Source organism: Littorina saxatilis, linkage group LG4 (assembly GCF_037325665.1).
Source record: "Littorina saxatilis isolate snail1 linkage group LG4, US_GU_Lsax_2.0, whole genome shotgun sequence".
Lineage (NCBI taxonomy): Eukaryota > Metazoa > Mollusca > Gastropoda > Littorinimorpha > Littorinidae > Littorina > Littorina saxatilis.
Window position 1 is genome coordinate 68,572,898 of NC_090248.1, and position 13,947 is coordinate 68,586,844.

General features: G+C 42.5%; 1 protein-coding gene across 3 annotated transcripts in view; it reads right to left on the minus strand.

Annotated features, from left to right (window-relative positions):
- Positions 1–12,845, minus strand: part of LOC138965478 (isoleucine--tRNA ligase, cytoplasmic-like) — a 47,111-nt gene extending 34,266 nt beyond the window's left edge. The window contains exons 1-9 of one of the 3 annotated variants that reach the window (XM_070337644.1): positions 12,733–12,845; positions 11,887–12,018; positions 9,990–10,146; positions 7,435–7,554; positions 6,625–6,759; positions 4,141–4,225; positions 2,604–2,732; positions 2,203–2,290; positions 291–351 (exon numbers count right to left, since the gene is read on the minus strand). In XM_070337644.1, coding sequence (XP_070193745.1) covers positions 291–351; positions 2,203–2,290; positions 2,604–2,732; positions 4,141–4,225; positions 6,625–6,759; positions 7,435–7,554; positions 9,990–10,146; positions 11,887–12,005 — 894 coding nt within the window. In that variant the 5' untranslated portion in view covers positions 12,006–12,018; positions 12,733–12,845. Of the gene's footprint in view, positions 1–290; positions 352–2,202; positions 2,291–2,603; positions 2,733–4,140; positions 4,226–6,624; positions 6,760–7,434; positions 7,555–9,989; positions 10,147–11,886; positions 12,019–12,351; positions 12,378–12,432; positions 12,496–12,732 lie in introns of those variants that run through there. The other 2 variants (XM_070337641.1, XM_070337642.1) reach the window with 2 other exon arrangements.
- Positions 12,846–13,947: the final 1,102 nt, after the last annotated feature.

Genomic DNA, 13,947 nt, shown 5'->3' on the forward strand with positions numbered 1-13,947 from the left:
TGTGTTTATAACCTCTGTAAATTTAACTCCATTTTAAAACTCCCTCCTTTCTAAGACCTGATTTTCTTAGATTTGTCTACGTCTTAAAATAGGGGTTCTCTTACTGTAAATACAGAGGCATTAAAATAAAAGCTAGAAAATAGGGGTTCTTTTACTGTAAATACAGAGGCATTAAAATAAAAGCTAGAAAATAAAAATCACAGTTGTTCCCTTCTTTCACAATCATGCATCCAAGTTAAAGAAATACTTTACTTACACAAGAAAAAATAATAATATCGACAGCTACTCACATAAGAAAAGTAGTTGAACAGTGGTTTGTATTTCATCCCGTCCAGCATTTTGCCCTTGAACCTGAATCGGAAAGCATAGAGTAAAAAGAAACCCAAATAGACCACCTACTGTCTTTACTATTTTGATAATCTTTTGGACAAAAAATGAAACCAAACAGAAATACGAATGTGATAACAGTGTGAACACACTGAAAACCTAACAACCCCTCTTTCCTTGAAAATCATCAAAACCTAACAACCCCTCTTTCCTTGAAAATCATCAAAACCTACAAGTGTATGAAATTTGGTGGCTCTTGCTTCAAAAACAGAGAAATCCTCAATGTTAAGTTTCTATGAATCGAACATGACCCCACTTTGACCCCAACATTTGACGAGGTTTAACCAAACTGGGGTATGTTGGGAGATCATCAAACCCTAGAAGTGTGCAAAGTTTCAAAGATCTAGCTACAAAAACATCCGAGATAACTTCAATGTTAAGGTTTTTTTAATCTACGGGCGGCTGGACAGCCTAACAGTAACACTGCTCATTCCCAGGACTCTCCTCATTACTCAGGGGAGTAAAACAATCGCAGCATTCCTAGGACTCTCCTCATTACTCAGGGGAGTAAAACAATCGCAGCATTCCCAGGACTCTCCTCATTACTCAGGGGAGTAAAACAATCGCAGCATTCCTAGGACTCTCCTCATTACTCAGGGGAGTAAAACAATCGCAGCATTCCCAGGACTCTCCTCATTACTCAGGGGAGTAAAACAATCGCAGCATTCCTAGGACTCTCCTCATTACTCATGGGAGTAAAACAATCGCAGCAAAGTAACTACTGCAAGTTTTCCAAAATCATAAATGCTCAAACATCGCTGGAAGCCAGTAGAAATGGAAACCGTTATGCATGATGGGTAGAATTGTGTACAGCGGGTGCTTCAGGGATCTGCACATGGGAGGGGGGAAAAGGGTTCGCAAGCTGCTTTTGAGCATCCGTTTCTGATGGCAGCCAAAGAAACAGAGAACAAGTCGCGTAAGGCGAAAATACAATATTTAGTCAAGTAGCTGTCGAACTCACAGAATGAAACTGAATGCAGCAAGACCGTATACTCGTAGCATCGTCACTCCACCGCCCGTGGCAAAGACAGTGCCCGTGGAATTGACAAGAAGAGCGGGGTATTCGTTGCGCTGAGAAGGATAGCACGCTTTTCTGTACCTCTCTTCGTTTTAACTTTCTGAGCGTGTTTTTAATCCAAACATATCATATCTATATATTTTTGGAATCAGGAACCGACAAGGAATAAGATGAAAGTGTTTTTAAATTGATTTCGAAAAAAAAATTTTGATAATAATTTTGATATATTTAATTTTCAGAGCTTGTTTTTAATCCGAATATAACATATTTATATGTTTTTGGAATCAGCAAATGATGGAGAATAAGATAAACGTAAATTTGGATCGTTTTATAAATTTTTATTTTTTTTTTACAATTTTCAGATTTTTAATGACCAAAGTCATTAATTAATTTTTAAGCCACCACGCTGAAATGCAATACCGAACCCCGGGCTTCGTCGAAGATTACTTGACCAAAATTTCAAGCAATTTGGTTGAAAAATGAGGGCGTGACAGTGCCGCCTCAACTTTCACGAAAAGCCGGATATGACGTCATCAAAGACATTTATCAAAAAAATGAAAAAAACGTTCGGGGATTTCATACCCAGGAACTCTCATGTCAAATTTCATAAAGATCGGTCCAGTAGTTTAGTCTGAATCGCTCTACACACACACACACACACACACACACGCACACACACACACATGCACGCACATACACCACGACCCTCGTTTCGATTCCCCCTCGATGTTAAAATATTTAGTCAAAACTTGACTAAATATAAAAAGAAACATAAAAAGGTTTGTGAGACGACTTACTTGTCCAAGATGTTGTACTCGTCTTCAGTTTTGAAGAGAGCCTCCAGACGTGCTTCCATCAGGATGTACACCTTCCCACTCGACTTTTCTGCAAATGTAAACAGCATACGTTAAAGCAATGTTAAAGAATAACATAATGTTAACGGCTATAAAAGAAAAAATAACAGAAAACAAAACAGCAACCAGTTTGGGTAAATTCTTTATCAAACTTATGTCAGACAGTCGCTAACTTCTTCAGGATGTTAACAGCTATCTCTAAAAAAAAAAATTTTTTTTAAAAAGGCCAATGGAAATGATGTCATATACTGAAAGAAGAGTCAAAATGTTGTGATGCGAATTACCCCCCTACCTCAGCATTTTGGGGAAAGAAAGACCTTTTGCAGGATAAAGAAAAAGCTGACCTTGAACTTTGACATAGTCCAGGTCAGGGTGCACACAGAGGGCAAGGTTGGACGGCAGAGTCCATGGAGTGGTTGTCCAGGCAACCAATAGAGTTTTGGGGTCCTCCTCCAGTGGGAAACTGATAATCACTGCAAACAAAAATAAAAATTCAGTAAGCAATCTGTTTCCTGGCTTGACACAATTTGAGAAAGATAACAACAACTTCATTATCAATTAACAACAAACCACCTTTGACGCACCTACGTCTATTCCTTACTGGTTTTAGAACAAAGACGGAAAACCAAACAAGACTGAGACTGGAAAATCCTCTTGCCCAAACATGCAACAACACTAATATGGTAAAACAATCTCTTTCCCAATCAGAATAGACGATATTTGGGAATAACTCTTGTCAGGTTTGTATGGGTTTTGAAAGAGTGAATACCCTTGCTTTCAGGGAGACAAATAATCCCCACGTGCTCCTTGTCTACCAGTTTCAAACACACCCCTCGCTAGTGATTGGCCTGTGTCTACGAGTTTCAAACACACCCCTCGCTAGTGATTGGCCTGTGTCTACCAGTTTCAAACACACCCCTCGCTAGTGATTGGCCTGTGTCTACGAGTTTCAAACACACCCCTCGCTAGTGATTGGCCTGTGGCTACCAGTTTCAAACACACCCCTCGCTAGTGATTGGCCTGTGGCTACCAGTTTCAAACACACCCCTTGCTAGTGATTGGCCTGTGTCTACGAGTTTCAAACACACCCCTCGCTAGTGATTGGCCTGTGTCTACCAGTTTCAAACACACCCCTCGCTAGTGATTGGTCTGTGTCTACGAGTTTCAAACACACCCCTCGCTAGTGATTGGCCTGTTTCTACGAGTTTCAAACACACCCCTCGCTAGTGATTGGTCTGTGTCTACCAGTTTCAAACACACCCCTCGCTAGTGATTGGCCTGTTTCTACGAGTTTCAAACACACCCCTCGCTAGTGATTGGCCTGTGTCTACGAGTTTCAAACACACCCCTCGCTAGTGATTGGCCTGTGGCTACCAGTTTCAAACACACCCCTCGCTAGTGATTGGCCTGTGGCAACCAGTTTCAAACACACCCCTCGCTAGTGATTGGCCTGTGTCTACGAGTTTCAAACACACCCCTCGCTAGTGATTGGCCTGTGTCTACCAGTTTCAAACACACCCCTCGCTAGTGATTGGCCTGTGGCTACCAGTTTCAAACACACCCCTCGCTAGTGATTGGCCCGTGTCTACCAGTTTCAAACACACCCCTCGCTAGTGATTGGCCTGTGGATTGTTTTTCTCCCTAAAAGCAAGGGTATTCATTCTTTTAAAACACATACAAACCCGACAGAGTTATTTTCGGAATTTGTTTATTCTCGTGGATTGAAGAGAAAAGTCACCCGAAAGTGGCGTATGGCTACCTATATGGCATTGTAAAAACGGTCATACACGTTAAAACACACTTGTGCAAACGACACAAGTGCATGTGGGAGTTTCAACCCAGGAATGCAGAAGAAGAAGAAGAAGAGAAAAGTGAACATACCAGCTGGATCAACAACGTCCTTGTAGTTCTGGCCGGACTCGAAGTTGGACAGGGGAGTGTTGCAGGCTGTTGAGAAGGGCATCACCTGCAAACAATGCAGCAACCACTAAGGCTCAAGGATCTACTCATACAACTTCTTACAAATGTGTCTGTGTGAGCTCAATACCAAGAAGACTGCTAGGTCAAGAACTAAGGCTCAATGATCTACACATAAAATGTCCTACAAATGTGTCTGTGTGAGCTTAATACCAAGAAGATTGCCAGGTCAAGAACTAAGGCTCAAGGATCTACACTTAAAATGTCCTACAAATGTGTCTGTGTGAGCTTAATACCAAGAAGACTGCGAGGACTAGTCATAAGATTTGCAACATGACTGCGAGGACTAGTGGGTTCCACTGTATACACACAAGCAAGAAGGCTAGAAGGAGATGTTGAAGGCAACACCAGGGTTGTCATTTTGCAAATAACAATTGTTCAACACTCAGTTCTTAGGCCTAAAAAAACAAGAGGCGAAGCCTTCAAGGCTCACGTAAGAAATCGACAAACAGTAACACAAACTCAATCACTCCGTCACACATATACAAACACACACACACAGAGCATAGGTGAAACTGTGCAAGAAAGCGAGACACTAGATCTAGATCTGTCTGTCTGCATGTAGCCTAACACTGTACAAACACGACTGCCAAATAGTCTCGGCCCGCTCAAAATAACAATGACCGAAACTTTCAGTAATTCCTTCGCGTGACGTCTAACCCTCTTACGTCATAATGTGACGTCAATGTAATGTGACGTCTTCAAATGTTAAAGTTTCTACCACAGACATACACACATACACACGCACGCACAGACAGACAAAAGTTAGCATCGCATAGGCTACACTTACGTGAGCCAAAAATAGGTGTGGTTACGGTAACCCGACCTACCCTATTTTTAGGGGCCGACCCTATAACTTTTTACTACATTTGTCAAAACAAAACAAACCCCAAGAAAACCAGTGCAGAAAACGCAATGAAAGCGAAAGCGCTCGAGTCGCACACTTATTTCCCTGTCAAGTAGGTTTAATTTGTACACATTAGAAAAAAAAGTTTAAAAAAAAAAAGTGATTGCCTACCTTCCTACCCTATTTTTTTGGGCTATGTTACCTTAACCACACCTATTTATTTTTTTGGCCTTAGGACTGTGGTACTTCTTATGAATGGATACCTTTCAAACCCACCAACAAAAGTCTCTGAATGTAGCATGTGACCTTCAACAAAACTAACATTTCTTGCTAAATAACTAGAGTAACTGACAGAAACAGATCTTCTTTGTTCCATGAGCGGCCTCACACAATGGCCACAACCTCACACAATGGCCACAACCTCACAGTCATGAGCGGCCTCACACAATGGCCACAACCTCACAGTCATGAGCGGCCTCACACAATGGCCACAACCTCACACAATAGCCACAACCTCACAGTCATGAGCGGCCTCACACAATGGCCACAACCTCACACAATAGCCACAACCTCACAGTCATGAGCGGCCTCACACAATGGCCACAACCTCACACAATAGCCACAACCTCACAGTCATGAGCGGCCTCACACAATAGCCACAACCTCACAGTCATGAGCGGCCTCACACATTGGCCACAACCTCACACAATGGCCACAACCTCACAGTCATGAGCGGCCTCACACAATGGCCACAACCTCACAGTCATGAGCGGCCTCACACAATGGCCACAACCTCACAGTCATGAGCGGCTTCACACAATGGCCACAACCTCACAGTCATGAGCGGCCTCACACAATGGCCACAACCTCAGTCATGAGCAGCCTCACACAATGGCCACAACCTCAGTCATGAGCGGCCTCACACAATGGCCACAACCTCACAGTCATGAGCGGCCTCACACAATGGCCACAACCTCAGTCATGAGCGGCCTCACACAATGGCCACAACCTCACAGTCATGAGCGGCCTCACACAATGGCCACAACCTCACAGTCATGAGCGGCCTCACACAATGGCCACAACCTCACACAATGGCCACAACCTCACAGTCATGAGCGGCCTCACACAATGGCCACAACCTCAGTCATGAGCGGCCTCACACAATGGCCACAACCTCACAGTCATGAGCGGCCTCACACAATGGCCACAACCTCAGTCATGAGCGGCCTCACACAATGGCCACAACCTCAGTCATGAGCGGCCTCACACAATGGCCACAACCTCACAGTCATGAGCGGCCTCACACAATGGCCACAACCTCACAGTCATGAGCGGCCTCACACAATGGCCACAACCTCACACAATGGCCACAACCTCACAGTCATGAGCGGCCTCACACAATGGCCACAACCTCACAGTCATGAGCGGCCTCACACAATGGCCACAACCTCACAGTCACACACAAAATAACTGCATTCATCTGAACAAACAAAATAGACGTCAACAAATACAAATTCTCTGCGTAATGACACGTTACTCACCTTGTATCCGCGGTAGATGAGGCCTTTGTTGTATAGCTGTTTGAAGACCCACCAGATGGACTCCATGTACCAGGGGTACATCGACTTGTAGTCGTTGTCAAAGTCGATCCACCGACCCAGGCGTGAAATGATCTCCTGTTCAACAATGCAGTGTAGTTGTAAAGTTTCTAGTATAGTTGCATAATCAAGCAAAAATCAGCAACATATCCTTCCATTAAAACATAAACAAAATGTCTGTCGATACATCCTTCTAACTCGTATTTAACGAGAGAAAAAAAACCACAGAAAAATGCTTCAGTTTCTTTTTTACCAATGGAATATTTTGTCATGCTACAGCCTCAAAAAACTTTCTAAAAGTCCACTGATTGGGACAAAAACCTAAAAAAAACACCCACCTTTTAAATGCTAAACCATCCATCCTCAAAGAAGCCATAATAATAATAATAATACAAACTTTTATAGCGCTATTCTACAAAAAAAAAGTAGCTTCGGAAAAAGAAACAAGTTGCGTGAGGCAATATCAAAACATTCTTCTTCTTCTTCTTCGTTCATGGGCTGAAACTCCCTGGTTCACCTATATTTTTAACACGAGTGGACTTTTACATGTTTTTATTCTGCCATTTAAGCAGCATACGCCGATTTGGGGTGGGGGTTATATTTAAACATTTACTCAATCTGTCAGCCTGAAACTAAAAAGAAGGCAACAGTGAAAAGCTCTACACACACACAGACACACCACTACTCCATTCCCTGTCTATGTTAAAACATTTGGGCAAAAGGTGACTAAATTTAAAGAGGTGCGTCTCTTACCTTCCAGTCACTGGAGTACCTGGAGACAATCTTGCGACACTCGTCGTTGTAGGCCTTGACCCCCATCTTCAACACGTCGTCCGGTCCCTTGATGCCCAGGGCCTTGTCAATTTCATGCTCCTGAAACAAAGAAACAAGGATTTTATTATGTTCTCACTGTATTAGTTATTACCAAAATTCTGCTAGACAATATTCATGCAGCGACAGTAGAGACAACCACGAACTCCATAACAGCTCCTCTCACGAACAGCATGCGCCACTAAACCACACTACATACACCTTCTAAGACTCCCTCCTTTGTAAGACCCTGTTTTCTCAGACTTTCTGTTCATAACCTCTGCAAATTAACCTCCATTTTAAGACTCCCTCCCTTTTAAGACCTATTTTTGGCTGCCGGCGAGTAGTAACGGGAATATGGATTGACGCCACACGGAGGAAGGGAGATAATCGCGGCTGAAAACACTGGAGAAGATAAGGAAGAGTTACAGGTAGTGGATCCCGACAAAAAAACACAAAATCGGTTCAGCGCGCACAGCGCTGTGCGCTGAGAGCACGTGTTGAAATATCTCATCGATGAGGTTGTGTCCGGGGTGTAGCTGAATACGGTGTCCAAATTTGAAAAAGATCCACCGAGAACTTTGGCCGTGCATCGCGAACAGACAGACAGACACTAGTCGTATATATATCTATAGATGTATGTATGTCTGTGGTAGAAACTTTAACATTTGACTGAACACCGAAATACTAATTTTACCTGGTTATTATTTGAGCAACAGCTTTAAAGTATTGAAGCAATGATCAACATTTCGTCTGCACGTATGTAGTTAAAGTGTGTATCCAAAGAAAACGGGTGGTGGGGGGTTTTGGGGAGGTAAAAACAGGTGACTGGTTTGTGTCGTGTGTGGTATGTAGACCAGGTCAGGGGTCAAGGTTAGGTCAGATCTCGTGAAGGATTGTGGTAAAGATACAGTTATCACCGAGCTGCAGTTCGCCGATTCGGAAAAGACGATTTTACATTGTTCTGTTTCGTAGGTCCAGAAAAATAGATAAAGAAGATACCAAAGGAGATTTCCTACAGGTTAATCTGCACAGCGTGTTTCCAGTGTCTGCGCGAGGAAGCGCAGCGCTGTCGAAAGCGCAGTGTCGAGCTGGCCATCTCAGTCAGTCGAGTCCCCGTAAGTAGGCTAAAGACAGACAGATCTAGATCTAGTGTCTCCCACTCTTGCACCGTGTCACCTATGCTTACTGTGTGTGTGTATGTGTGACGGAGTGATTGAGTTTGTGTTACTGTTTGTTGATTTCTTACGTGAGCCTTGAAGGCTTCACCTCTTGTTTCAGATTTTTTTGAAAGGGGGGTTCCACTGTACCAACATTTGCTAGGCAGTATGCATGCAGCAACAGACACAACCACATTTCCGTAACAGCATGCACCACAAAACCACACTTCATAAGAATGAGTGATCGTCTGTAAATTAATCTTCATTAATAATACGGCACTAGTAAAGGAATCTTCAGAAACACTTGTACATCCTGTCAAATAACAAAACCGGCTCGTTACACCACATCCATCATATTCATAACAAAACAGATGTACCTGCCATGTAAGGACACCCTTAGGATCAGCCAAACATGTCATTTATTTTTAAGCTATTTTTGTAGCAGAAAAAGTAAGAAAACAAGAAGAGCAAACGCTCGATCGAGTCACTTTCGCAGTTCTGAATATTATATGAGGCATCAGATGGACAGGAAGAAATTGCTATTCACAACACAATGCATACCTGAAGCATACCTGTGACCTTGAAAAAGGTCAAAGGTCACCAAAGCAGACGTCAAAGTGTAGAGGTCACTGGGAGTCACGTTCACATAAAATTTGAGCCCGGTCACTTTTATAGTTTCCGAGAAAAGCCCAACGTTAAGTTGTGTGTTGCCGAACAGAAAAGGCTAGTTATCTCCCTTGTTTTTCTGATAACGTTCGTAAAAGGCTACAGATGTAAATACTTTGATGTAAAGAATAATCCTACAAAGTTTCAATCACATCCGATGAACTTTGTCAAAGATATAAAATGTCTAATTTTTCCTTTGACGCTGACCTGTGACCTTGAAAAAGGTCAAAGGTCAACGAAACCATCGTTAAAGTGTAGAGGTCATTGGAGGTCACGACTAAACAAAATATGAGCCCGATCGCTTTGATAGTTTCCGAGAAAAGTCCAACGTTAAGGTGGTGTCTACGGACGGCCGGCCGGACGGCCGGCCGGACGGCTGGCTGGCCGGCCGGCCGGCCGGACAGACTAACACTGACCGATTACATAGAGTCACATTTTCTCAAGTGACTCAACAAGACGTCCTATCATTGGAAGGGTTTGCCTTATTCTTCCTTCTTCTCCTTTTTCTGCGCTCATAGGCTGAAACTCCCACATTCACTCATGTTTTTGGCACGGGTGGGTTTTAACACGAATGACAGTTTTTACCCAGCATTATTTATATTTATCTTTAAAAAACTTTCAACTTATATTCAAGTAAGATGATTTTCAATCCAGTTCATCAAGTGAACTTACTATGGGCAGTCCATGACAGTCCCAGCCAAAGCGTCTCTCCACGTAAAAGCCACTCATGTGCGCCCAGCGGGTGACGACGTCTTTGATGGTACCTGCCAGGATGTGGCCGTAGTGGGGAAGACCGGTGGCAAAGGGAGGCCCATCGTAGAACGAGTACCTGCAACGACAGTGTTATCTTATTAGTTAAATTTACATGTCATATTCTCCTGATCAACAAAAAAACAGTTAATCAATCTGTCTCCCCAAAACATTAACAGTGAAGTAAAGAGTCTTCACCGAGACAAAGTCCTGTCTGACAAGAGTTCTGCCCTCCATGGGCAGGACACACAGAAATAAGTCCTGTCTGACAAGAGTTCTGCCCTCCATGGGCAGGACACACAGGAATAAGTCCTGTCTGACAAGAGTTCTGCCCTCCATGGGCAGGACACACAGGAATTATGACATCACACCTCAGTAAAGAAATTAGGAGGGAGAGCATAAAAACAAAAAAATCAAATTTAAAAAAAACCACCACACACACAAAAACAGGTACAGTAAAACCTGCATCTAGCGGACCCTTATTTCAGCAGACACCTTAGCATAACGGACAATTCAAGTGAGGACGGATGTATTTTACACTCAAAAACACCTTAAAAGAGCGAACACCTCAAAGGCGCGGACGCCCTTTTTTGGTCCCGATTGGGTTCGTTACTTGTCAACAACGGACAAACCCTTGAAGCAGACAGCTTTTAGCAGACGCTGGTCCGCCATCTTGGTTCTGCAAATACAATCTCGCTGGCGATGTGAACGCGCGAGAAGCTTATTTTGTAAGCCAATGACAGCACTTGAAAGAAGTTGATTTTTGTATGGTGCACGCTCATTGGTCGATGCCGTGAACTCACAAACAAAAACAATTTGCATTGTGCATTTCGGGTTTCTACTTTCTGTACTGTGATGCATCTTCGTCTCATCCTTCGTCTTCGTCTCATCATGCCAAAACAAAATTTTTTGACTTTAGAAGAGAGAGTCGATGCCATAAAAAAATTGGACAAGGGGCTGTCCGTTCGAAAAGTTGCTGATGAGCTGAATTGCGAAAAAACTCAAATTTCCAACATAAAAGCTGATCGAAACACAAATTCTCAGTCAGTGGGAATCCGGTGCCAGATCAACGGCAAAATGTGTTGAGAAGAAAAACGACCTATGATGAGTTGAACAGCTTGATCAAAGAATCTTCCCGTGAATGGCCCATTGCTTCAGGTAAGAAACCGATTGCACCCCCCCTCCCTCTCTCTCTGTGCTTATCTTTTGTAATTGTTTTACGTTTGTATATATATATATATATATATGTATTTAAGATTAGAATAGTCCCTCTCTGGGCGAGGGCTGGTTGAAAAGAAGTTCGTTTATATTGCTTATGCCACAACCCTCTTAAAATAAAATTTGATTTGGATTTGCTCGCTCTCTCTCTCTCTCTCTCTCTGAACAAAAAAAACAAAAACAAAAAACTTGAGGGCTTCAAAACCTTGACTTTTAATAAGGCCTAAAAAAAATAGGTGTGGTTACGGTAACCCGACCTACCCTATTTTTTTTGGCTATGTTACCGTAACCACACCTTTTTTTTTTTTTTGCCTAATCACTGTGGCAAAAAAGAATCAGTGACTGATGACACTCTATTTACATAAATGTATAAACATGCACACATACATGGATACAATAAAACTACATCATGTACCACTAACAAACAATCATGTAATTCATTTGGCTGTTGGGGTTTTTTTTCACAAAAAATGTTGGCGCATTCATATTCATAAGAAAGGACACCTTGCTACAAAGGACAGTGGCAAGGCTCCCCAAGAGCGTCCTTTGCTCGCAGGTTTTACTGTACCAAAGAAGCACAAAACGAGTACGGAGTTCTTACTTTGGTCTTCCCTTTGACAGTTTCAGCGATGTTTGGAAGGCATCAATGTCCTTCCAAAACTGGTAGATCTTTTCCTCTTCATCTGGAAAGCTGATGCTGTCAGGAACTGTCTTTGCCATTCTGATGACTGACCTGGCCAAGGTTAACAATAACAGGACAAGAATATTATCAATCAGGTCAAATTCAACTTTTCAAGAATACTGTCCCATAATAACTTTTACAGAATGAATTCCCTCAGTTTCAGCACACTACCATCCAAGTTCATACTCTCTTTCTGTCTGTTAATGTTTGGTACAGCTTCCTCGAACTTGTGACACTATCCTTGGATTTTACCAGCAATCAATTCAAACACTGAAACAGCAAAGTCGATTTTAAACAACACACACAACTAAATGCCACTGTTAATAAAATAGCAAAAATATCACATTAGCTTCCCACTAGGATAATTGTGTGTAAAATCTATACATGTCTTTCTCAGTTTTATTTAGTGATTTACTGCAGAGGCTCTGCCAAGTCTCCCGAATTTGAAAGTAAAAATAAACAAACATAAGTCTTGACGACAGTCCGGAACTTTCTGAACAAAGCTTAACAATAGAGTACTTTCACTGCTACTGTGTCCAGATCATAGATGAGTAGACAGTCGAGTAGTCTGTATACATGTACTATGTAGATCCTATGTTACATTAGTAGATTAGTAGATTAGTATACGTAGATAGATCAATACACTGCTGTTAAGAGCAAGACACTTAGAAGTTAGATAGAAATCTGTTAGCGGTGTACCACTTCCACAAGAGACATGGAAGGTTTAAGCGCTGCATGAACTGTGATGAAACAAAAATGCAACACCTGTCGTTCTTCTCCTTCTGATATCCAGTGAGTTACAGTGCCTTGTTGTAAACTCTAACTTCAGTCACGTTGCATCAGCGAGCGACTTCGGCGGCCATGTGTCCTGCCGACAATGCTACTTCCGGTACACTGTTTTTCCAAAACTTGTATCGGAGAAAAAAAAGTAGTCTGCTAGTGGTACCTGTTTTTTAGTCAATGCGGTTCTAATTTGTATCATAGCAACCTATAAAATCAGATAATGAGATTTTTGTTTTAGTGTAAAAGAGAGAGAGAGAGAGAGAGAGAGAGAGAGAGAGTGAGAGAGGGGGGGAGGGGGAGGTACAGGCACAAGAAAACATTGATATTGTGCGCCCGGCCACAGTTGTACATTCTAGGCTATTCATGTGTACACTCATAGTGCTGAAGCTTTTTTTTCTGTACCTGCAAAGAGGACAGGGGGTGGGGGGCGGGCGAACCATCGCCCCAGGCGCTGAGCATCGTGTGCTGAACACGGGCAACTAAATAAGGACCGTGCTTCACTGAACTGGCCGTGACAGACATGTAGCAAAAACTCGGATGGCACCGACTCACATATACTCGTACGCCTCTTAGTCTTATCCTTGACTGTGTCAGGAGTCCAGACTTCCGTTCCGGTCATCATACTTTATTTAGTTTTCATAGATACGGGCCATTTGTGGTTATCATTTTTACATTTAGTCAAGTTTTAAGTTTTGACTAAATGTTTTAACATAGAGGGGGAATCGAGACGAGGGTCGTGGTGTATGTGTGTGTGTGTGTATGTGTTCGTGTGTGTGTGTAGAGCGATTCAGACCAAACTACTTGACCGATCTTTATGAAATTTTACATGAGAGTTCCTGGGAATGATATCCCCGGACGTTTTTGTTCTTTTTTTTGGATAAATACCTTTGATGACGTCATATCCGGCTTTTTGTAAAAAAATATCACCGTCTGAAAAGACTACCAAACACAACATTTAGATTTGAAAAATAGACCACTCAAACACTAATTCTAAGACCTTCCTCGTGTGGGACGGTTGTCATCTATTCGAACTCTGTAGCTCTCGGCTCAATTTCAAATCTGTATCTCTAGGAATAGCGCATGAAGTACTCAGGGGAGAAAGGTAGGACGAAATTTATGACTGGCGCATAAAGGAGTCACAATGAGAATTACAGTCTGGCATGCCCACTCTAACACAGCCGTTTTCAACTTGAGTAA